The sequence below is a fragment of the Diaporthe batatas genome (assembly GCF_019321695.1).
Source record: "Diaporthe batatas strain CRI 302-4 chromosome Unknown Contig00013, whole genome shotgun sequence".
Classification (NCBI taxonomy): Eukaryota; Fungi; Ascomycota; class Sordariomycetes; order Diaporthales; family Diaporthaceae; genus Diaporthe; species Diaporthe batatas.
In genome coordinates this window covers 1,886,623-1,906,494 of record NW_025408560.1, presented here as the reverse complement: position 1 = coordinate 1,906,494, position 19,872 = coordinate 1,886,623, and the positions used below count along the sequence as shown (strand labels likewise).

General features: G+C 59.4%; 8 protein-coding genes across 8 annotated transcripts; 6 read left to right on the top strand and 2 right to left on the bottom strand.

Moving 5' to 3' along the window:
* Positions 1-379: 379 nt before the first annotated feature.
* Positions 380-2,636, top strand: KVR01_010725 (uncharacterized protein). Its single transcript, XM_044793241.1, has 2 exons — positions 380-1,356; positions 1,414-2,636. Exons 1-2 carry the CDS (start codon positions 810-812, stop codon positions 2,196-2,198), a joined length of 1,332 nt encoding a protein of 443 aa, XP_044640884.1. The 5' UTR covers positions 380-809; the 3' UTR covers positions 2,199-2,636.
* A 197-nt stretch (positions 2,637-2,833) lies between these two features.
* Positions 2,834-4,933, top strand: KVR01_010222 (uncharacterized protein). The gene is made up of 4 exons (XM_044785617.1): positions 2,834-3,132; positions 3,263-3,348; positions 3,457-3,606; positions 3,813-4,933. Exons 1-4 carry the CDS (start codon positions 3,112-3,114, stop codon positions 4,186-4,188), a joined length of 633 nt encoding a protein of 210 aa, XP_044640381.1. The 5' UTR covers positions 2,834-3,111; the 3' UTR covers positions 4,189-4,933.
* A 217-nt stretch (positions 4,934-5,150) lies between these two features.
* KVR01_010445 (uncharacterized protein) lies at positions 5,151-6,697 on the top strand (the record flags this gene model as incomplete). Its single annotated transcript, XM_044781647.1, has 2 exons — positions 5,151-5,513; positions 5,713-6,697. Exons 1-2 carry the CDS (start codon positions 5,314-5,316, stop codon positions 6,695-6,697), a joined length of 1,185 nt encoding a protein of 394 aa, XP_044640604.1. The 5' UTR covers positions 5,151-5,313.
* A 237-nt stretch (positions 6,698-6,934) lies between these two features.
* On the bottom strand, positions 6,935-7,394 carry KVR01_010615 (uncharacterized protein; the record flags this gene model as incomplete). The annotated part of the gene is made up of 3 exons (XM_044783948.1): positions 6,935-7,004; positions 7,115-7,260; positions 7,380-7,394. 3 exons carry the CDS (start codon positions 7,392-7,394, stop codon positions 6,935-6,937), a joined length of 231 nt encoding a protein of 76 aa, XP_044640774.1.
* A 600-nt stretch (positions 7,395-7,994) lies between these two features.
* Positions 7,995-10,049, top strand: KVR01_010178 (uncharacterized protein). Its single transcript, XM_044790969.1, has 3 exons — positions 7,995-8,617; positions 8,689-8,821; positions 8,969-10,049. Exons 1-3 carry the CDS (start codon positions 8,485-8,487, stop codon positions 9,513-9,515), a joined length of 813 nt encoding a protein of 270 aa, XP_044640337.1. The 5' UTR covers positions 7,995-8,484; the 3' UTR covers positions 9,516-10,049.
* A 197-nt stretch (positions 10,050-10,246) lies between these two features.
* Positions 10,247-13,603, top strand: KVR01_010427 (uncharacterized protein). Its single transcript, XM_044791635.1, has one exon. The coding sequence runs from the start codon at positions 11,811-11,813 to the stop codon at positions 13,590-13,592; it is 1,782 nt and encodes a 593-aa protein (XP_044640586.1). The 5' UTR covers positions 10,247-11,810; the 3' UTR covers positions 13,593-13,603.
* A 573-nt stretch (positions 13,604-14,176) lies between these two features.
* Positions 14,177-17,834, bottom strand: KVR01_010370 (uncharacterized protein). The gene is made up of 3 exons (XM_044793408.1): positions 17,425-17,834; positions 16,562-17,352; positions 14,177-16,499 (listed from the first exon to the last, which is right to left on the bottom strand). Exons 1-3 carry the CDS (start codon positions 17,775-17,777, stop codon positions 14,683-14,685), a joined length of 2,961 nt encoding a protein of 986 aa, XP_044640529.1. The 5' UTR covers positions 17,778-17,834; the 3' UTR covers positions 14,177-14,682.
* Positions 17,835-18,089: 255 nt separating this feature from the next.
* Positions 18,090-18,538, top strand: KVR01_010684 (DNA-directed RNA polymerase core subunit RPB10; the record flags this gene model as incomplete). Its single annotated transcript, XM_044781504.1, has 4 exons — positions 18,090-18,125; positions 18,184-18,242; positions 18,321-18,407; positions 18,478-18,538. The coding sequence occupies 4 exons, from the start codon at positions 18,090-18,092 to the stop codon at positions 18,536-18,538; spliced, it is 243 nt and encodes an 80-aa protein (XP_044640843.1).
* Positions 18,539-19,872: the final 1,334 nt, after the last annotated feature.

The following is a 19,872-nucleotide window of genomic DNA, read 5'->3' as shown; positions in this document are numbered from 1 at the left end:
GAAGAAAAAAGAGGGAGAGAAAATAGAGGGAGAGAGGGAGAGGAGAGGGAGGGAGAGAAGAGAGAGGGAGAGAAGAGAGAGGGAGAGGGAGAGAAGAGAGAGGGAGAGAAGAGGGAGGCAGGGAGGCAGGAGAATCGATGCAGCGAGCACTTGATTGCAGTTTTGGTGTAGTTTTGGAGCCATCACAGCATCAAGGTCAGATAGATGAAGGCAAAGGAATTGTTAGGAAACCAGCATTGCCATACAGACTCCGTACTAATAAACAGATGACGGCCTGGCGTGCTTAGGTAATACATACAAACCGTCGACCGCGGTCCCAGCCGCTCGGCAAACCAGGCGAATGTGAATCAGCCGAGGCATGGCGAAAGGCCGGTCACAGGCCGGCCCAAGTCTAGACTAGGCTGTCGACGCAACATCCCTTTCGAAGCCGGCACTCTACACTTCTGGCCTGGCACCGCATCTTTTCCTACACCCGAGTGACTGACTGACTGCACCGCACTGCATCTTGGGGAATGCCCGAGGCCTGATTTCTCCCCAGACTCTCGCCGGTTCGTGGCCCACAGCCCACGACAAAAGAGGTCAAGTCAAGCAAGCACAACAACGAAACAAACCGGCAGTAGACACTTTGGACAACGCAGCCAAGCAGCCCCCGGTCCACCCTCCGCATTCCCCCTCCCTCCAGTCCCATCCTTGTCCGGCCGGATCCAAGTTTGCGCATTCCCGCCGACAGCCCCGACCGAGCCAACTTTTTCCCTTTCAATCCAGCAGCAGCGCCTTATCACCTGCCTCCACCTCCTGCATTACTCGCCATGGCCTCGCCTCCAAAGCCGTGGGAGCGTCCTGGAGCAACAGCCGCCACACCTGCCACTCCCACCTCCGCCGCCACGCCCACCTCCTCCTCGACGACCACATCCGGTGCTTCTCCTGCGATACCGCCGCGGCCCGAGTCCCTGACCGCGTCAGTCAACCAGAACGCCGCTGCCTACAGCAGGATGGGGTCCACCGGCTACGGCTCATACGGGGCGGGCGCCTACCCATCCACCTACTCGTCCTACAGCTCGCCATATGGCGGCATGGGTGCCATGGGCGGCTATGGGGGTTATGGGGGCATGGGAGGATACGGCGGCGGCATGTACGGCGGATATGGAGGCTACCGCTCCATGGGAGGCTACGGTGGCATGGGCGGATACGGCATGGGCGGCATGCAGGACCCCAACAACCCGGAGAGCCTGACCAACAGGGTCAACCAGAGCACCCAGGCCACCTTCCAAGTGCTGGAAGGCATCGTGGGCGCCTTCGGTGGCTTCGCACAGATGCTGGAGAGCACGTACATGACGACACATTCTAGCTTCTATGGTATGTCCTACCATCACCCAACTCTGAACAGCGACAGAAACTAACATCTCGACGCAGCCGTGGTCGCCGTGGCAGAGCAGTTCGGCAACCTACGCGACACCCTCGGCCACGTGCTCGGCATATACACAATAATGCGCTGGATAAGGACACTGATTGCTAAGATCACGGGGCGCCCGCCACCCGCCGACGCCATGTCCCTGACACCAGCCTCCTTCGCCCGCTTCGAGGGCCGGCACGCGGCGGACGGCGCGCCAGGATCACCAGCGAAGCCGTCCCGCAAGCCCCTGATCTTCTTCCTCCTGTTCGCCTTCGGCCTCCCCTACCTCATGACCAAGATGATCCGGTCGATGGCCGCGTCCCACGAGGAGGAGGAGCGCAGGCGGCTGCAGCTGCAGGCCGGGGGCCAGCAAGGGCAGCCCATCGACCCGTCCAAGCTCGAGTTCTGCCGCGTGCTGTGGGACTTCTCGCCCGAGGCGGGCGGCGCCGGCGGCGACGCCGTGGTCAAGGGCGTCGACCTCGAGGTGAGGAAGGGCGACCTCGTCGCCGTGCTCAGCAAGACGGACCCGCTCGGCAACCCCAGCGACTGGTGGCGCTGCCGCTCCCGCGACGGCCGCATGGGCTACCTGCCCTCGACGTTCCTCGAGGTCGCCAGGAAGCCCGTCGCCGCCATCAAGGCCACCGCCTCCTCGCTCGACAGCAGCAGGGCCAACTCGCTCACCAGCAGCAGCGTCGCAAGCCCCGTGGCCCACCAGAAGCCCGAGCCCGAGAAGGTCCCCGTGCCGGCGGGCAAGCCTGGTGACATCTCTGCGGAGAGCTTCCAGAAGTCGCAGTTCTACAACTAGGAGCGTCGTTGGGCTCCCTACCGCCGTCCTGTTTCCAGGTCAATTGCTCCTCAAACGCCCTGTGTTATGCAATCGGGACTCGTGACGATGGAGCGGAAGACGCAGCGGTTGTAAATTCATGCATGTCCTTTTTATATCCTTGGTTTCTTTTCATGACGGTCCTGAGGCGCAGTGCCCTCACTGGCTTCGTGGACTTCAAAAAGCTCGGAGTTTCGGCGAGGGGGCATACGGGGAACTCGGGAGGTTACTTTCATTTGTCAATGGGTCTTTGTAGTTGCCACGCTATGAATCGACATTCTTTGATGGCATGGTAATGCGTCGTGAAGCGCATGGGTATACTAGATTCAGCGTCGGACATAAACCTTGCTTTACTAGGTCTACATTCAATGCATACTGTGAAGTGAGGCCTCACTGTGGATGTCTTCGGTTCCTTGGCGGTGCCCGTAACACCGTCAAACGCTGAGTGCAAAACGTAAACATGTGAGGGAGCTGACGGAGTCCATTACTACGTGGGCAGGTGGGTTGGAAAACGGGTGGCCCGTGCACCCTCACTGCCACTTTCCCATCCCAGGCACTTAGCCTAGCTGGGCCCAGCCGGGTGGGCGATGACGTTGCAGGGCCCTCCCGCGAGGTATGACGGATTTCACCCAGGCCAGCCCAAGCTTGCTCAGCCGGGAAGCCAGCCAGCCCGAACTGGCCACCTCTTTCAACCGGAGCTCCCCTCCAAGCCTCGTCAACCTCTTTCCCTATATCTTGCAAGACCTTGGATCTTGGCCACCTCTGACCTTTTCTTCGACATTACAAGCAACCGCCGACTGCACGACTGACTTGCTCTCCCCAAGTCTCGCAACCACCCGGAACCAACCAGCCCACCCTTTCGAAGCTCGAGGAGCTTCGCAACAAAGCCGTCACGATGACGCTCTACTACACACTGGTACGTTTGACCGACCTCGACGTAATGTCTTTCTCCCTGCCACAAGAAAGAGAGAGAGAGCTTCAATCCTTCTCGTCCCAATGGGCAATGGCACAACAGCGCGCTGACATGGTCCCTCCCAACCCCGCAGGTGTTCATGCTCCTTATGGCGGAGATGGGCCTGTTCATGCTCCTCATCGTCCCGATGCCCTTCTCCCTAAAGAGGCGGGTATTTACGTACGTGCTTGCCGTCCCCCGGCCCCCTCCCCTCGAGCCTGGAAGACTCGCCCGTGTGTTTGTCTTGCTAGGGCTGGAAAAGGGAACTGACGGGTTATGTTGTCACAGCTTCATCTCCGAGAACCCCCTCGTCGCCAAGCTGCAGTACGGTCTGAAGATCACCTTCATCTTCATCCTGATCCTCTTCATCGACAGCGTCAACCGTGTCTACCGCGTCCAGGTCGAGCTTGCCTCCGTTACAGACGGGGGTAACAATGCGTATGTGCTCCCAATGCCCTCGGGGCTCTTATTCCCTTCTTTTTTTTTCTCTCTCTCTCTGGTTTCGTTTCAAAAACAAGCCCACTTTGTCTGCCCCGCATGCTCCACCGTACAGCACAGCACAGGGCAGACGATCACATGCCCAACCCGCACAACAGAGAAACAACCAGCGCTGACCCGTGACCCCGATCTTCCCCCACCAGCAGAGCAGCCGTCATGGGCCACGAGCGCCTGGAGGTGCAGGCCCGCAAGTTCTACTCGCAGCGCAACATGTACCTGTGCGGCTTCACGCTCTTCCTGAGCCTGATCCTGAACCGCACGTACATCATGATCCTCGACGTCCTGCGGCTCGAGGAGAAGCTCAAGCAGTACGAGGGCACCGACAAGAAGGGCGGGAAGCAGGCCCAGAAGCTGGGCGAGGCCGGCGGCGCGGGCGAGATCGCCGAGCTCAAGAGGCAGCTCAAGAAGAGGGACCAGGACATCGAGACGCTCAAGAAGCAGGCCTCGGGCCTCCACCGCGAGTACGACGAGCTGGCCGAGAAGGTTGGGAACTCGGACGCGCTGCCTAAGAAGGATAGGTAGAGGGTTTGTTTTTTGGTGGGTGTGTGTCCTCTCCCCCCCCCCCCCGACGGACGCCGGGCTTGGACGGGCTGGGGTATATTTTGATCGTCGCGGGATCCTCTGCTGTTCTCCGATGTTGATCCCGTAGGCACGCATTTCCCACCTGAAGGCTGGGCTTGGACACGACTATTGTGGCAGAGTTCCAAAGAGACCGAGTTGGGACGTTTCTCGCTTGATCAGACTCCCTGTGGAGGGGTCAGCAAGCAGGGTGTGTGCGACAAGAGCATCAGCATTCTTGGAAGGCATGATGGGATTCTCATGGATGGAGCTTGGGTTGGGAGCAAAAGGAGAAGGAAGAAAAAAAGAGTGACATGACGTCCGGGTGCTTCCCGGCGACTTGTTGTCATCGACAACGTAGAATGATGGGAGTTTACATGCAGGTTTTGACAGTCCCATAGGTGTTAGGGAACGCGTGCTGTATTTCATAATGCATTGGCTTTATCACGTGCGTAGAGAGCCAGCTCGCTGCTCTCCCCTCGTCATCTTGTGGTATTTGTTGGAAAGGTGACGATCCCGCTGGGGAAGAACAGTTCACATTCGTACAGTGGCCGACAACAACGTTTGCTCGCCCACGAGCTCTGCTCATATGGGCAGTGCGCGTATGAGCTCTGCCTGTGGCAGACGACTCATCCTCTGCCAAATGGCGTCCGTTGCGGCCGCCCAGCGGCCGTTTTGCTCACTTGTATGCCCACACCTTGACACCCTGCTGTTATAGTAGATAGAGCCAGCCAGCAAGGTACTCCAAGTACTCATATTGGGCCCGAGGTGGTGGGTCAGGTTCCGCGGGCTAGCTAATAGGGAGGGCCTGGAGTTCCCGAGCGGCCGATCGGCTGCGGGGGTGCTGGCGGGCGGATCTACACGGCCGGGATGGAGGGATTGCGCCATTCGTTCGACGGCAGTCGCAACACCATCGATGAATACAATACATACGTAGTCCTTATTAGACTCACAAAGTCAGTGCACATACCACAAGCCGCCTCGTCTCGATGTATGCAAAACACATCTGAGTTGAGCCGCCTATCTGGAATTAGTTCTTTTCTTTTGGCCTCCCCGGGAAGGGTGGGATTGGTTTAAAACACCCAGAACATGTCCTTCACATCCATCCCCGTGCTCGACCTGGCCCTGGCCGATGACCCGGCCACCAAGCCGGCCTTCCTCGGGGACCTACGTGCGGCCCTGCTGGAGGTCGGGTTCCTCTACATCAAGAACGTGGGGATCCCGGCTGAGCTGTTCGAGAGGGTCATCTCGCTGGGCAGGGCATTCTTCGACATCCCGATGGAGGAAAAGTAAGTGGACGCGGTGGGCGCATGCATATACATACGAATTCATTTTCAAAGGCCTATAAATAATTGACATACATACATATACCCATGGATATGACAGCTGGGATGGATCACTAACTCACTCTTTTACTTATTGTATATATATATATATATGTGTGTGTGTGTGTGTGTGTGTGTATAATATCTAACACGACCCACACAGGCTCAAGATCGAAATGAAAAACGCCCCCTCCTTCCTGGGATACAGCCGCCTCTCGGCCGAGATAACAGCAGGCAGGACGGACCACCGCGAGCAGATCGACCTGTCGACGGAGCACGCCCCGCCGGGCCCCGGCGCGCCGCGGCACCACAACCTGCTCGCGCCCAACCAGTGGCCCGCCGAGGCCGCGCTCCCGGGGTTCCGCGCCACGTACGAGGAGTACATGCGGCGCATGGCGGACGTGTCGGTGCGCTTCACGCGGCTGGTGGCCGAGGCGGTCGGGCTGGCCCCGGGCGCGTTCGACAGGTTCGTCGCGGCGCCGGGGCAGCAGCACAAGCTCAAGATCGTGCGGTACCCGGACGCGGGGGAGCTGGGGCTCGAGGGTGGTGGTGGCGAGGTGAGGGGCCAGGGCGTCGGCCCGCACAAGGACTCGATGCTCACGAGCTACCTGCTGCAGGCGAGCCACCACGCGGGCCTGCAGGCGCAGAACACGCGCGGCGAGTGGGTCGGCTGCCCGCCGCTGCCGGGGACGCTGGTCGTCGCCGTCGGGCAGGGCATGGAGGCGCTGACGAGGGGGGTGTGCGCGTCCACGACGCACCGCGTGCTGAGCCCCGCGCGCGGCGAGGGCCCGCGCTTCTCGGTGCCCTTCTTCCAGGGCGTGGCGCCCGACACGGCGTTCGAGGACCTCGAGGGGGGCGGGGGCGTCGGCGAGGTGCCCGCCGAGGTGCGCCGGCTGCGCGACGAGGTGCTCGCCGGCTGCGGCGGGCGGCGGCTGGATGATGTCGAGTTCACCTTCCGCGGCGGGGGCGTGGCGCGCACCCTGGGCGAGGCGACGCTGCGGAACCGGGTCAAGAGCCACCCTGATGTTGGGGAGCGGTTCTATCCGGATATACTGGCGCAGATTAGGGAGGAGCAGGCGAATGGTGGTGGTGGTGGTGGTGGTGATAGTGGCACGGGTGCTCAGGCCAAGGCTGTGAGGGCGCACTAGTCATGGTATGTACGTGTGTAGGGCAGGCAAATGCAGAACAGGCGGCCCGGACTTGTGTGTGTGCATATATGGTTTTGATTATTTGTTTCCCAACCCCCCAAATTGCCAAAATCAATCAATGGTATACGCCCCTCGCTCTATGCTCGTAACTCCGTCGTAGGAAAGGCCTCACGGTCTCGTCACCGTCAGAACCAACAGCCACGTCACCGTCGCCGGCTCGGTTCGAAAAAGAACCACCTAAGCCTGGAAGTTGGGGAAGCACTCGGCGAGGGTTTTGGAGTGCTTGTTCGCGGCGTGCTCGGTCAGACTGTTGTTCCAGAGTGGTAGGTTAGCCAGATTGTTTCTTTGTCTGCAGGATCCGAGGTAGGTTCCGCTTCGGGACGACGGGGAGGGGGTGGGGGAGTGGGTTTGGCGTACGCAGGAGCACGAGAGGTCTTGAGGAAGGTCGAGAAGCAGACTTTGCACTGGATGTCCTTGGCCGACTCGTTGACCTTGAGCTGGGACTTGGCCTCCTTGCCGGCGTTCTTCATGGCACGCTCCCGCTTCTGTGCAGACTTGGCTCCCTGGGATATGAAGATGGCGGTCAGTGGAGTGCCCAAGAAAATGTAATCGGGAATCAGGCTGTCGCAGCGGGGAAGGGGGGAGCGAGGGGGAGTGAGGGGTGAGGCTGAAGGGGACTCACGTTGCCGCCACCCATTTTGACGAAGCGTTCTGGGGAGGGGTAGGTGGTGGATGTGATGGTTTTGATGGGCTGTAGCGAAGGATGCTGTGATGGCGCTGCTGATGGCGGTGAGGCTGAGACTGGTTGCGGAAGAGAAAATCTTAGATCGCAGGAGGGGAGTGAACAGGCACCGAGACTTTTTGGTCAGGCAGAATTCTAGAAGCCCCGTGTACCGTGCCCCCTCCCTCCCATTTGCAGGCCAGGCGGGCAGGCGGGCGAGCCTTGACCGTATTGGACCCTGGGCCCTGGGCCCTGGCTGACCGCTAAAGAGTCTCGACCATGCCAACTGCCACGCCTGCCCAGGAGAGAAACGCCCGAGGCGACGCACGGACCACAGCCTAATTGTTTGGGTCGGCCTATTCTGGTCCGCCCTAGTGTACTGTGTACGGAGTATTATGGTAGTACAAGGGTCCACACGCTTTCTGGCTCTCGGAAGGAGCCTCCACAAGGCCCAGGTAGGAAGGGACTGGCTGGTTGTGGTGGGTGGTGACGAGCCCGGGAGATCGACCATGCCTCGACCATTTGATTTCTGACCTCGACTTCAACTTCGACGTCAGCAGCTGACAGCCGTGATAACTCTGGTCAAGTCTTCGTCCTCAAATTTGCATTCACAGACACAGCCAGTCGTACCGGGGCCCTTCAATTCGATTGATAGAGGCCAAGACCAGCCACCAGTCAATCAACCATCCCTCTCTCTTCCCACTGACTGCATTCACACGGATCAAAACTACTGCCTCGCTCGTTACTTCACTGCTTCGTTGGCCAATAAATCTCACCGTGTGCGGACCGCCGAGCCGTCTCAAACCTCCAACCTTTCCGCCCTCTTGCTGGCAGTCGTCGTTGTTGTCCTGCAGGGCTCCCAATTATTTCGCCGAAGCCCTGCCTATCGCGCATTGCCGTGCAGGGCAGTACTTGCCGTGCAGTGCCGTGCCGTCCTGTGGTACGGCGTGGCTGATGACAAGCAAGCACGACGTGCCCCATTGAGACCACGTCGAGTCCTCGTCGAGCCCATCCGTTCGCCTCGGCTGCAAGCCCGCAAGCCCCCCGCCCCGTCCTGTGCTCACAAATGACGAGCGTGCTGGCCAATATGGTGGACACTGCTGCTTTCCCGAGCTCGGAGGACATCACCCTGCAGGAATTCCGCGATGCCCTTGCAGAGTATGACCAGCTCATCGAGGCCGTATCTGCTGCCAAAGGAGGTAAGAAGACTTCCAGCTCCTCCTCGGCCCCGACTCAATCCCGGCGTGGCTTGATGCTGATAATTCCGCAGCCAAACCCGGCCAGAAGACTCTCAAGGAGCTAGACCAGTACCGTTACGTGGAGGCCCCTGCCCTGTTCGCCCCGACCACTTCACGGCGGCCGATGCAGCTTGGGGATGTGCAAGCCTTGGTCGAATGGAAGCTGTGCGTCTTACCTGCCTAATCCTCCGGTTCGCTTGGGCCTATTCTCTTTTCGTCGACCCACCGTCCAACGCACCCTTGGCTGCTGGAAGTAGTGGGGAGCGCGACTGATCTGGACAATATTGGGCCCGCCATCTGACCTGTCAGCAGCAAGCATGGGAAATTCCGCCCGACTCTGATGAAGCTCGTGTCCTCAAATGACCAAGCTTTCGTCAGGGACTCGGCCGAGACCGCCCTGGACATTTACAGCAAGAACCCCGACGCGTCCGCAGCCATCGACGCCCTGACGAAACTCAAGGGCATCGGCCCAGCCACCGCGTCACTGCTCCTGGCCGTCCACGATCCTCAGAACGTAATCTTCTTCGCGGACGAGGCCTTCTACTGGCTGTGCAGCCATGGGAAGAGAGACCACATCAAGTACAGTGCTAAGGAGTACAGGCAGCTTCTCGAGAACTCGCAGAAGCTGGCCCGACGGCTCAGCGTCAAAGCGATCGACATAGAGCGAGTCGCATACGTCCTGTTAAATAAACCCGCATCAAGTCTGCCATCCAACTCGACCAAGCCATCAGCAGATACTCCGAACAACGCAGCGGCGGCCCCCGAACAGACCACGTCTACGGCCTCCAAGAGAAAGCAGGAGGGTGTCATTGAGGCATCTTCTGCACCTCGTCGATCAAAGCGGAGTAGACGACCCTGATGGCTGCTCCGCAGAGTTCAGCAGCTGCTCCATTTTTCTCGGCCCGCACCGTAGTGTCTGTCGTCCTAGGATGGGGTCGCCGCACATCCGCCACTGAGAGTTGTTGGGGAGTACTGGTCTGCTTGGTGGACTGGCCAGCTTTTAGGGTGTTGCCTGCGAAGCACCCGATTCGACTGGGCTCGGGGCCAGGGAAGGTCGTCTCGCCCTCGGTTGGTGCTTCCGGCTGAGGAGGCGATTTTCGTCCGGGAGGCAAGTGACGCCACGATTGTACGGATAGCATTGACCGACGGCATGGCTTTACTGTCCAGATGCTGTCTGCTTCTTGACCCTATCTTATCTGGCTTGCTCGACTTTCATCCGCGTAGTGCAACTCAAAGCTTGTAAGTCTGGTTCGCTTTGTGGCCCGCAGCCTTGACCGAGTCTGCATACCCCCCGATCGGCCAAGAGGCTCCTACGCCGGCTTCGTCTCACAGCCAGGGGCCACAGCATTGCATCTTCGGTTCTCGTATCTTGGTAACGCATGCAGCAACCCCCAAAAGCAAAGCAACATTCGTTACTACATCGAATTACCCAACAATAACGGTTTGCATCCGTCTGGGACATAGTGCTTGTATCACAGCTTGGGCTTGGCTACGCTGAAATGGGTTGAGCTTGCATGAGACAAGCATCACAGCCCAAATTTTGGCTTCCCTCTGGAGCCGGATCTTCGCAACTCATTCCGGGCCCATGAAGCCCTCGATACACCGGTGGCAAGGCGGAGGTGCTGGAACGTGTCCGATGCTGTCTGTCTGCCCGTCTGGCTCGTCTGCCCACAGCTGGCCCTAGTCGCCGGAGAAACCAACATCCAGCGACACCCTGGGTCAGGATCTTTGACCTTGTTCCGTCTACGGAGTGTAGGATTGGAGCGCTACCACTCGGATCCGACACAGCTCATCCCGACACCTCACTTGCCGATCAGAACAAGACCCACTTTGCTACTTTTCTCACCGTCAATAGCCTTCAATGAAGCTCTCATTTGAGTACAGTTATCAGAAGAGGGTTCATCAGTGACAGGAGGTTGCCCAACGAGGCGTCCCGCCCTTCCCGGTCGACACTCCGCGGCACGTTACAACGCTACGACGAAAGTTCGACCATCTGAGGCTGTTGATTGGCCCGACGTGCCAGAACCACTCGCTCGCGGCTCAATTTATTAGTTTATTTCAACATTTGAGGCCAGGTAGCCCACTGTCTTGGCAATGTCGGCGCCACAAAGCATCCCAAACCCATGTTTCTGTAACATGGGAGTGGCGCCCTCCAAATACCACGCAGTTATCTCCCGTGCCAGGTGTTCGCAGCGGGGTACAGTACACGCATCTCATGCTCGGTCTGATGTGTTTTGCTGAAGCCGAGGTACCGCTCATTCGCGTACTTTGTACCCTGGGAGTCTCATTTAACAAGCATTATTCTCTTGTTGGCCACATCGTTGCAGGAGCAGTGACTCGACTGAATTGACAAGCTCGGCCTTGTCCTTTTGCAATGGTCCCCTACTAGCGCTTTTGAACGGCATTGAAAGTCAATATCGCAACGGCGGCTCTCCAGTGTGACCGGTGGTCCCGAATTCTACAGCGTCGTAGCACAATCGGCCAGCAAAAGTGATCGATCCGCTGGCTTCAGGAAGCTAAGGGCACTCGGTTGCAACAGCAATGGGGCCGAGAGTTTAAGCATGTTCTGGCTAAAAGCACTTGCACCCATGTGTAACATAAATCTACAGCGACTCAGGGACCGATGAGACCTCGACAATGCGCCAACGCAGCACGTTTATTGTGCTGAGGATCGGTCTGGTCGAGCCATAAGAGGGATTCCAGCCCTACGCTATGGACCGCACCGAATTCTCCCATTGGCTGGTTGGAATACTACGTGGAGAGGTTTCGCGTTCGGCGTTGCGGGCCGCGTTGGCGGCTAACACGGTCTGGCTACAGAAGCTGTGCAACTCGCTCTTCCTTCCAAGATCAGCCTGCTTCACTCAAGTGAGGCTCCAGTTTTATACCGACCGGTGTAGAGTTTATGGGAAAAGTTCACATGCCTGTACGCCGCGGCTTCACAGAATGCATGCAACCAACCTACCTTCCCCTCCAAGGGCACGTAGGAGGCGGTACGGAGTACTCCATGCAGGCAAGAGCCCGACCGGGAGGGCATAATGCCAGGGCCCAGGGGCCCGCAACTGTATAAAGGATGCCGGTCTTCTTTAACAAGAGACCGTAACATATGCTCACTATGAGCACTACATGAAGACCAATCGTTCTCGAAACTTCACCAATGTCGCAAAGCATGGCAGTCAAGTCATCTACGCCTGCCCACATTTTGACGGGCCTGAAGGAGGCTCCTCACAAGAGGATCAGGGTCGTCCCAATGTCTCCCCCGAATGGAATCCCGTCCCTCCCCAAGCGATTCGCGCAGGTCAAGGCCGATCTGGTGTCCAGCAGTGAGACAGCGATTGCAGAGTCTTGGGGCCGGCTCCTGACGCAACTTCGTCAAGAAGTTGCAGCAATCGCAGAAGCAACTTCTCCCGTCATACCTACCATTGACTTTCAAGACCTTGACGCTCCTACCAGAAGAGATGCTTTCTTGGAGGGCCTGAAAATTCGCGGCTCGGCGGTGGTCCGAAACGTTGTCCCTGAAAACGAGGCACTGGCGATGAAGAGAGATCTTGACACATATTTAGCCGACAACCCTCACTCAAGGTCGTCGTCACCGAATGACTCTCAACTGTACGAACTTTACTGGAGCCTCGCCCAGCTCAAGGCTCGGGCTCATCCAAATATGCTCAAGGCACAGACCTTTGTCATGAGCAGCTGTTGGCACCACTCAACCCTGGCAGCAGGTTCGTCGGGCGGAGACAGCCGTGACGGCCCGGTGGACTCACGGACACGCATCACGACCAATTTCCCCGTGGCTTACGCCGACCGAGTACTCCTTTTCCACCGAAGCAGCAGCGCTCAAGAGACCCCAAAGATCGAGCCCCGTCTACCTCTCAAGGCTCACGTCGACGGCGGCAGTGTCGAGCGATGGGAAGCAGACGGGTATGGGGGTCGATCCCCGAAAGGGACATACCGCGAGATCTTTACTGGTCACTGGGAGGACTGGGACCCCTGGGATAGCAGCAGTAGGCTGAACGCCACCAGCGACCTGTACAATGGGGCCAACACCTGCAGTGTCTTCCGCATGTTCCAGGGCATCTTGTCTCTAGGCACAGGCGATCGGAATCAGGACTCGTCATCATCATCATCACCACCAATGGCCATCTGCGCGCTGCCCGTGAGGCTTGTGACGGCCTACTGGCTCCTCAGACCTTTCTTCGCCCCCAAAAAGCCCTGGGTTGGCAAGGGGCAGCGTGCGGCTGACTTCCTCGACCCCTCTAATTGGGAACTGACACCATCGCAAAGTCCCATTCTACATGGAGCACAGCCATGCCATTCCCAGGAGCTCAACGCGCTGCTTCACCCGCACCTCCTACTAGACAGAACGCTCGTCCCGGTACCACCACTACGGCCGGGCGACTATGTCCTGTTCCACCCCGACGTGGCCTACTCCATGAGCCCGTCGCTGCCCGTGCCCATGTGCACACCCGCGCAGACACCGCCGCCGACCCCGCAGCACTCAACAGGGTCATCACCCATCTTCTCACGATCGCCATCGCCGTCCTCGCCGTCCTGGTCCTCATCGCCCGCGACCCCTTCCTCCACCACCACCCCGTCGTCATCACCAACAGCGGCGGCGACGACGCTCCTCTACATCCCGGCCTGCCCGCTGACGCAGACCAACGCGCTCTTCCTGGCCCGGCAGCGCAAGGCGTTCCTGCTGGGGTTCCCGGGCCCGGACTTTGCGGGCGGCGGCGGCCCGGGCGGCGGCGGGGGCGAGAGCTTCCACATGGGCAGGCCGGGCGTGCAGGAGGTCAACGAGGCGGGCGGGGAGGCGGCGCTGCGGGCGACGGGCCTGCTGGCGTGGGACGAGGACGATGCCACGGGGGGAGAGGCGGAGCGGCTCGTGCTTGCTGCTGCGAATGGGATCTTGTTCCCTGATAGTTTTGAGGTGCGGTAGGCAGGGCAGGGCAGGGCAGGGCAGGGCAGGGCAGGGCAGGGCGGGGCAGGGGGTGGGATCCTGGGGGCGGAACTGTGTGTAACAGTAAGGCCTGTCGGTCGTAAACACGTTTCTTCTGCTATAGGGCCGTCTAGGTGCATTTTTGTGGTAGTACTTGTATTCTTCTTTGGGGAATTTAATGTGTCATGACCACCATCTATTCCCCAGACTGGTTGTTGGGTTGTGAAAGGGTCCTTTGTGGTTTTTTTGGTCATACGTGGATGGAACGGGTGCCTGCACGGTGGCGGGGGTGATCACTGGTGGAGGAGGAGCAGGGTGTTGAGTGAGCCTTGTCCTGTGGGCGCGTGCCGGACAAAATGCTGGCTGTCTTGTAGAAGGCTGTCTGTCTGCTGGGACGAGCGGCGTGGGAGGAAACATACATATAATCCATATCATATCACATGATGATGACTTGATGTGTTTAGATCTCATGTCCCTTGTTTAATTCATAATATGTTCTGGCCCCATCAGAGCTGACGGTCGACGGCGTCGTCCTTGGTTGGGTATTATGCCCCCTTTTTTCCCCCTATGAGTCCCCCCCACCCTCTGCTTTCTGTCCCCCAATTCTTCACTCATGCTATGCTGTCTGTCCGCCCCTCCCCCCTTCTTTACACATACAGCGAATAGGCCAGCCAGCCATCTGGGTGGTCACTTTAACCCTACTGCCCTGAAGCGACGGGTCTTTATGTCCCTCGCTGAGCCACACGTGTCTGTCTGCCTGCGCAGCTGCTCCCGCAGACGAAGGGGGTGGGTACAATTTCCTCTCCTTCCCTCCCGGCGCCGCTGCTCCGTCTTCTCCGGGACGATGGAACATCGCGTATCGCATTTCCCCAGATGCGGCCCCGGGCGGCATTGGGTGCGGGCAGCCCTGCCCATCCAGACGGCGGTCGTTGTGCCACGCCCCCCCCCCGGCTGATGGGCCCCCCCATCCTCCTGGGCTGCTGCAGAGATATGCCATCACCGGAGGGGAATGAATAAATCGAATCTCATATCCTGCGTCGTCAAGTCTGGATGGAATCTCTCCCTCTCTGCTTGTCTCTGTCCGTGTCTCTCATGGGGAGTTGGGCTTCTGCGCGAACAGCCCGACGACCCGGTAGAACGTGTCCTCGATGGGCGGCATCGCGAAGGCGGGGGCGGCGTCGAAGATCTCAGTCAGCCTCTGCGGCGCGACCACGGCGGCGTGGACGTCGTCGTCGTAGTCATCGTCGTCTTCATCGTCGACATCCATGGCCTCTTCCTCCCCACCGGCCTCGCTGGCGGCATCGTCCTCGCCGTTCAGGACGACCGCCGCATCCTTGGCCTCCTCCTCGTCCGCCGCCGGGACGTCGTCGAGCCTGAGCTCCGACAGCGGGCGCGCGATGTTGCTCGCGTCGGCGCCCTCCGTGACGGGCCAGATCTGGGCGGCCGAGTCGACAGCGACGAAGCCGCCCGAGGCGCCCGGCGCGGGCAGGACGGCGGTGAGCAGGTGGGGCAGCTTCTGCATGAGCAGGGGCTCGCTGTCGTCGAGGCCGAAGACGGCGACCTCGGACACGGCGCCGCGCGACAGGCGGCCGTTGGCGCCCTTGAGGAAGGGGACGGCGACGGCGAAGGTGCGCGTGCGGCCGTCGACGGCGAGGTGGGTCAGGCGCGCGGCGGCGCCGGGGCGCTCGCCCAGCTTGACGCCGTAGCGCAGCTCGTCGGCGACGAGGTCGTAGACGGCGAGGTCCTGCGAGAGGATCACGAGGCACGACGCGAGGAGCTGCAGGGACCGGACGGCGCCCCTGCACATGTCGTGCAGGGTGGTGCGGACCTCGCCCGACTCCATGTCGATGATGTAGATGACCACCTCGTCGTGGTAGCCGTACGCGGCGAACAGGATCGAGCCGTCCTCCGAGAAGGTCAGGGCGCCGCTCCTGGCGTGGGCCGCGCGGCCGCCCAGGGGCAGCAGCTCGTCCTGGGACTTGATGCTCTCGCCGAGGGCGACGGTGCGCACGCAGGACCAGCCGACCAGGGCCTGGCCGTCGGGCGCGGTCGTCGCGAGGCCGTCGCGCTCGCGGAGCTGGGGCGCCCAGATCCGCACGACGCCGTCCTCGCCGACCGTCGCGAACCTGCTGGACACCTTGTCCGCGGCGATGTCGAAGACGTCCTCCGAGTGCCGCGTCGAGTGGGGGCCGTTGATCCGGCTCGCCAGCTCCACGGACGTGCCGTCCGCCTTGGCCTCCCAGAACTTGAGGTAGATCTCGCGCCGCTCGCGCGAGTAGTCGAGGGCTGCGGCGCTGGAGCCCTCGGTCAGTGCGGCTGCGTCCCGCTCTGGCGGCTCCCACTCGTCGATTGTCGCGAGCCACTTCCCGTCATGTGAGAACGCGAGCTGGCATGCTCGCGGCTCGACGATGGGGTGGCCGTTTGGTGCGGTGTACAGGTCTGTGGTGTTTGTCCGCGTGAGTGGTTGTTTCGAGATGCTCTGGAACGAGCCGAGGTCGAAGCGCTGCAGGAAAGGTGTCACAGGGAGAGGCCCGGTGCGGCTGGCCTGCTGGCTGCTTCCCACGCAGATGAGCAGCTGTGATGGGTCCTTGGGGTCGATCGCCGCAGCTAGCGGGGCGTTGATCTCACGCAGGCCCTCGAAGACCCTGCCCACGAGTTCGTCCTTTGGTTTTTGGATATCGAACACCAGCGACTGGAGCCCCGAGACGTATGTGGTCGGCTTCATCTCGGCCGTAGAGAGGACCATTGTTGAGTTGTCATCCATGTGAACAGCATAAGAGGAGCCGCTGGGAGAAACAACGACGTTCTCGATGCTCGCTGCCAGGTGAGGGAGGAAATCGAGTTTGTTGGTATCCACCTGCCAAAGCACGAGCACTGACTCTGAGCCTCCAGATATCAGATAATTACCTGGTGTGGGTGGCGTTAGCGGCGGCATTCCAGCAAGAGAGGGAGCCTGCTAATAAACCTACCGTCTGGGGACCAAGCAACACTGTGAACGGCCCGCTGGTGCCAGTGCTGCTTCTTTGGTGTCTCGAGCCCTTTTCGGGATTTTGCTGCCCCCCGTAATTGCGAGAGCAAATCTGAGTATATGTAGATGGCTCCCCGTGCGCCTCCAACCGCAATGTCGAGGACATGGTCATTCAGGTCCTGCAAGGCCTTCTTCTTGGAGCTTAGTTTTTTTGGTGCGAGCCTCACGCCCAGGCATGAGACTTCGTCGCTCGTGTTGATGGAGTAGAAGTCGTAAGAAAGGTTCTCAACGCTGCCAAAACTCTTTGGTTGCAAAGCGCCCACCATCAATGAATTACCCGCAGCGGCGGTGAGAATGCTGCCTCCGTTCGCTGTTCGCAAGATGCCCCATTTGCCTGTCTGGTTTTGCAGCACCTTGCTTTTGGGCTCGGCCAGGTCAGAAGGGTCGTAGGCGACAATCCTGTAGTTGTTCTTCAGACTCTCGGAAACGTATAAGATGTCGGAGGCCTTCTTGTTAATGGTGACCGCACCAAGGGTCATGTCGTGTATGACGCCTGCCCCAGTCCGAAGGCACTCCTCCGAGCCGGACCCTGTCTTCCAATTTACCCTCCATATCCTGCCGTCGGATGATGCGAGCCACACCAGCTCTGGCGTCACCTGGGAGAGGGCAGTAGCCACAAGGTATGGTGCGCCATTGTTTGCGCCGATCAGGGGCAGTGCGATTCGGCGGACAAGGAGCGAGTCGGCGACGGAGTAAACTTGGAGGGACGTGTGGTAGGCAACCAGAAGGAACCTTTGATGGTCAATACAATCGAACTGAAACCCACCAGGCAGGGGACTGGACTGAAGTGGGTGGTTGGCTCACTGTTCATCGGCGCTGAAGATGGGATCTATGTCAGACATTCTGCCACCCATTGGCTCCGAGATCCTCCATTTCTGCAGGGCCTTGGACTTGTTGCTCTCGCCGTTGGACTGGGACCGGGGCTTGTGCTTAGAAAACAGGTTGTTGAAGGCCGAGTCCTGATCTGGGGCCTGCTGCTCCTCCTCAGCAACGGGCGCCGAAGCTTTCCTCTTGGACGATGCTCGTGGGGTGGCCTCGGGGGTGTCCTCGTGCTGCCTTTGCCTCCTCTTCTTCTTGTGTGACGAGTCCTCCTGGTCAATCTTTTCCCTTTTCCGCTTGTCTGCACCCTTGCTGGACTGTGACTTTGAAGAAGCCATGGCGGATTGAAAGACAGGACAATTGGTGCTGGGCTGGAGCAGCAGCAAGGAGAACGCAGGCAAGCATGGCTGTCTGCAAAAACTCAGGTACAAGGGTGCTGCTGCTGAAAAATATCACGATAAGGTTCCGATAAGAAATTACGGTGGGTCTAGCCCGTCCCGGCCGCTTTGAAGAATTGCAGTCTTGGGAACATTCACGTTCACAACCGGCTCCCCAACGACGCTGATCAATCAACCAAAGCGCATCCCAGGACCTTGGACCGGCATCGAGAACCAGAGTTCGCTTCTTTATTCTCATCGACCCCATTCAAGATGATTATTCCGATCCGCTGCTTCTCGTGCGGGAAGGTTGGCCAACCCTCCCAAGGCAACAGACCCCACGACAGAAGAGCTGACAACGGCACAGGTGACTGGAGATCTCTGGGAGCGCTACCTGGCCCTGATCGACCAGAACGTCCCTGATGGGTGAGAATACCCTGCGATACGATGGGGACTGTGTTGCGAGACCGGCAAGAGCTAATGCGATGCGATGCGATGCGACAGAGATGCCATGGACCAGCTCGGGTGCAAGCGATACTGCTGCCGACGTATGATAATGACACACGTCGACCTGATCGAGAAGCTGCTCAAGTATGCGAACAACCTTGGCCCATCCATAGACTACATTCACGCTCCGGAGCTGTCCACTGACAGGTTGCAGGTACACCCCCGACGGTCGCGAGGTCAAGAAGAGCAGCCTGGCCCAGGACAACCCTCAATAAAGTCGAAACCCCCGAGATGGAAAGCAAGAGTTTTTTATTACACTGCGTGGCGTTCAGGAAGCACGGCAGACTCGAGAGGATTCTATCGGCTCTAGGCATACTTCACGCCACAGCGACATGGAAGAGCACAGCAAGATCTGCCTGCGCCCGGCAATGCGTCGTATCGCGTGGAGGAGCCGCGACCAAGGCCGCGACCACAGCGGTACGACGACCTGGCGGCCATGGCTATGCCCATGTCCTGGGAGTAATGGCTGTATAGATGCCAGGCCGGGCTGGATTAGAATCACTACAACAGACGAGGTTCACGCCCTGGAGGGTATATGTAACAGCCCAGTGCCTGTGAGGCTGGGCCCCCGGTGAGAGGTGGCGGGTGCATCATGGTTCGGCGTTTATCATAGACACTGGTAACACATACAAAAAAACAAAAACAAGCCTACTGGGTCTCTCCCGCGGTCTCTCTGCCCTGCCCCTGCATGTGGCCGTCTTCGTGGCCGTCTTTTTGACCATACAATTGGAACAACAGACGCGGTCCTGCAGGGCTTCCCGACTGGATTATCCGCCGGCCCACCGGTGGCTGGCGAACCCAATATATTGCTGAGGACATGTTTTGTTTTTGGTATATGCCGATCTAACTCAAAACCCTTGTGCCTACCGCGACGAAGGATCAACCGCGACGCGACGGCGTCAAATGGACAAGGGCCTGCAGCCCTTCCCAGCGGCTAAGGTGCAGGCCAGATTGGAGGCGAGCACACACTGCGCAAGCGACGGAGCGGGCAAGGCTTGACCGCTCAGCCAGGCCTCGGCAAGGGAGCTCTAAGATCATCCAGGAGATATTGGCCATATCAGGAAGCCGTATGCAGCGCGTCGGCCCAACGTGCAGGAAAGGCGTTTCACGCGCTCGAAGGGCCATGCTCGCGTGCGGCGCAGGCGCAGATTCAAGTCGGGTGCTACTCCACGCCGGAATGAATTCATGCAGCATGCAGGTTGTGGACTTTTACATTGTCCCCCCACCGCACACGTCAGTCAGTCAGTCAGCAAGCTGGCAAGAAATAGGATGTCGGCATGGATTCTTCAGAGTAGTCGACCAGGCCAATTCTCGTAGGGCGACCAAACAGATTGTCGAATGGGCTGGTGTGACGAGGTGATGGGCAGAACCTACACTGTCAGACGGCAATGGCAGATGTACGGAGTACCGGTGTGCCTGAGCAGTGGCCATCTCTGCAAGCTCACTCGTCCTGCCAGTCCTGCCCAAGGCCGCTGGTGTGCGAGGCAGGGGTCAAGCTCTTGCGCTACAAGGAAGAAGGGTGAGTGACACTGGCTTGACCCACAAGCAC

Coding starts and splice junctions, on each gene's coding strand:
- KVR01_010222 (XM_044785617.1), top strand. CDS start 3,112: ATGACGCTCTACTACACACTG. Junction 3,133..3,262: donor TGACGCTCTACTACACACTG/GTACGTTTGACC, acceptor CCAACCCCGCAG/GTGTTCATGCTCCTTATGGC. Junction 3,607..3,812: donor ACAGACGGGGGTAACAATGC/GTATGTGCTCCC, acceptor CCCCACCAGCAG/AGCAGCCGTCATGGGCCACG.
- KVR01_010178 (XM_044790969.1), top strand. CDS start 8,485: ATGACGAGCGTGCTGGCCAATATGGTGGACACTGCTGCTTTCCCGAGC. Junction 8,618..8,688: donor CGTATCTGCTGCCAAAGGAG/GTAAGAAGACTT, acceptor ATAATTCCGCAG/CCAAACCCGGCCAGAAGACT. Junction 8,822..8,968: donor GCCTTGGTCGAATGGAAGCT/GTGCGTCTTACC, acceptor ACCTGTCAGCAG/CAAGCATGGGAAATTCCGCC.
- KVR01_010370 (XM_044793408.1), bottom strand. CDS start 17,777: ATGGCTTCTTCAAAGTCACAGTCCAGCAAGGGTGCAGACAAGCGGAAA. Junction 17,353..17,424: donor ATCTTCAGCGCCGATGAACA/GTGAGCCAACCA, acceptor TGACCATCAAAG/GTTCCTTCTGGTTGCCTACC. Junction 16,500..16,561: donor TGTTGCTTGGTCCCCAGACG/GTAGGTTTATTA, acceptor CACCCACACCAG/GTAATTATCTGATATCTGGA.
- KVR01_010725 (XM_044793241.1), top strand. CDS start 810: ATGGCCTCGCCTCCAAAGCCGTGGGAGCGTCCTGGAGCAACAGCCGCC. Junction 1,357..1,413: donor GACACATTCTAGCTTCTATG/GTATGTCCTACC, acceptor ATCTCGACGCAG/CCGTGGTCGCCGTGGCAGAG.
- KVR01_010427 (XM_044791635.1), top strand. CDS start 11,811: ATGTCGCAAAGCATGGCAGTCAAGTCATCTACGCCTGCCCACATTTTG.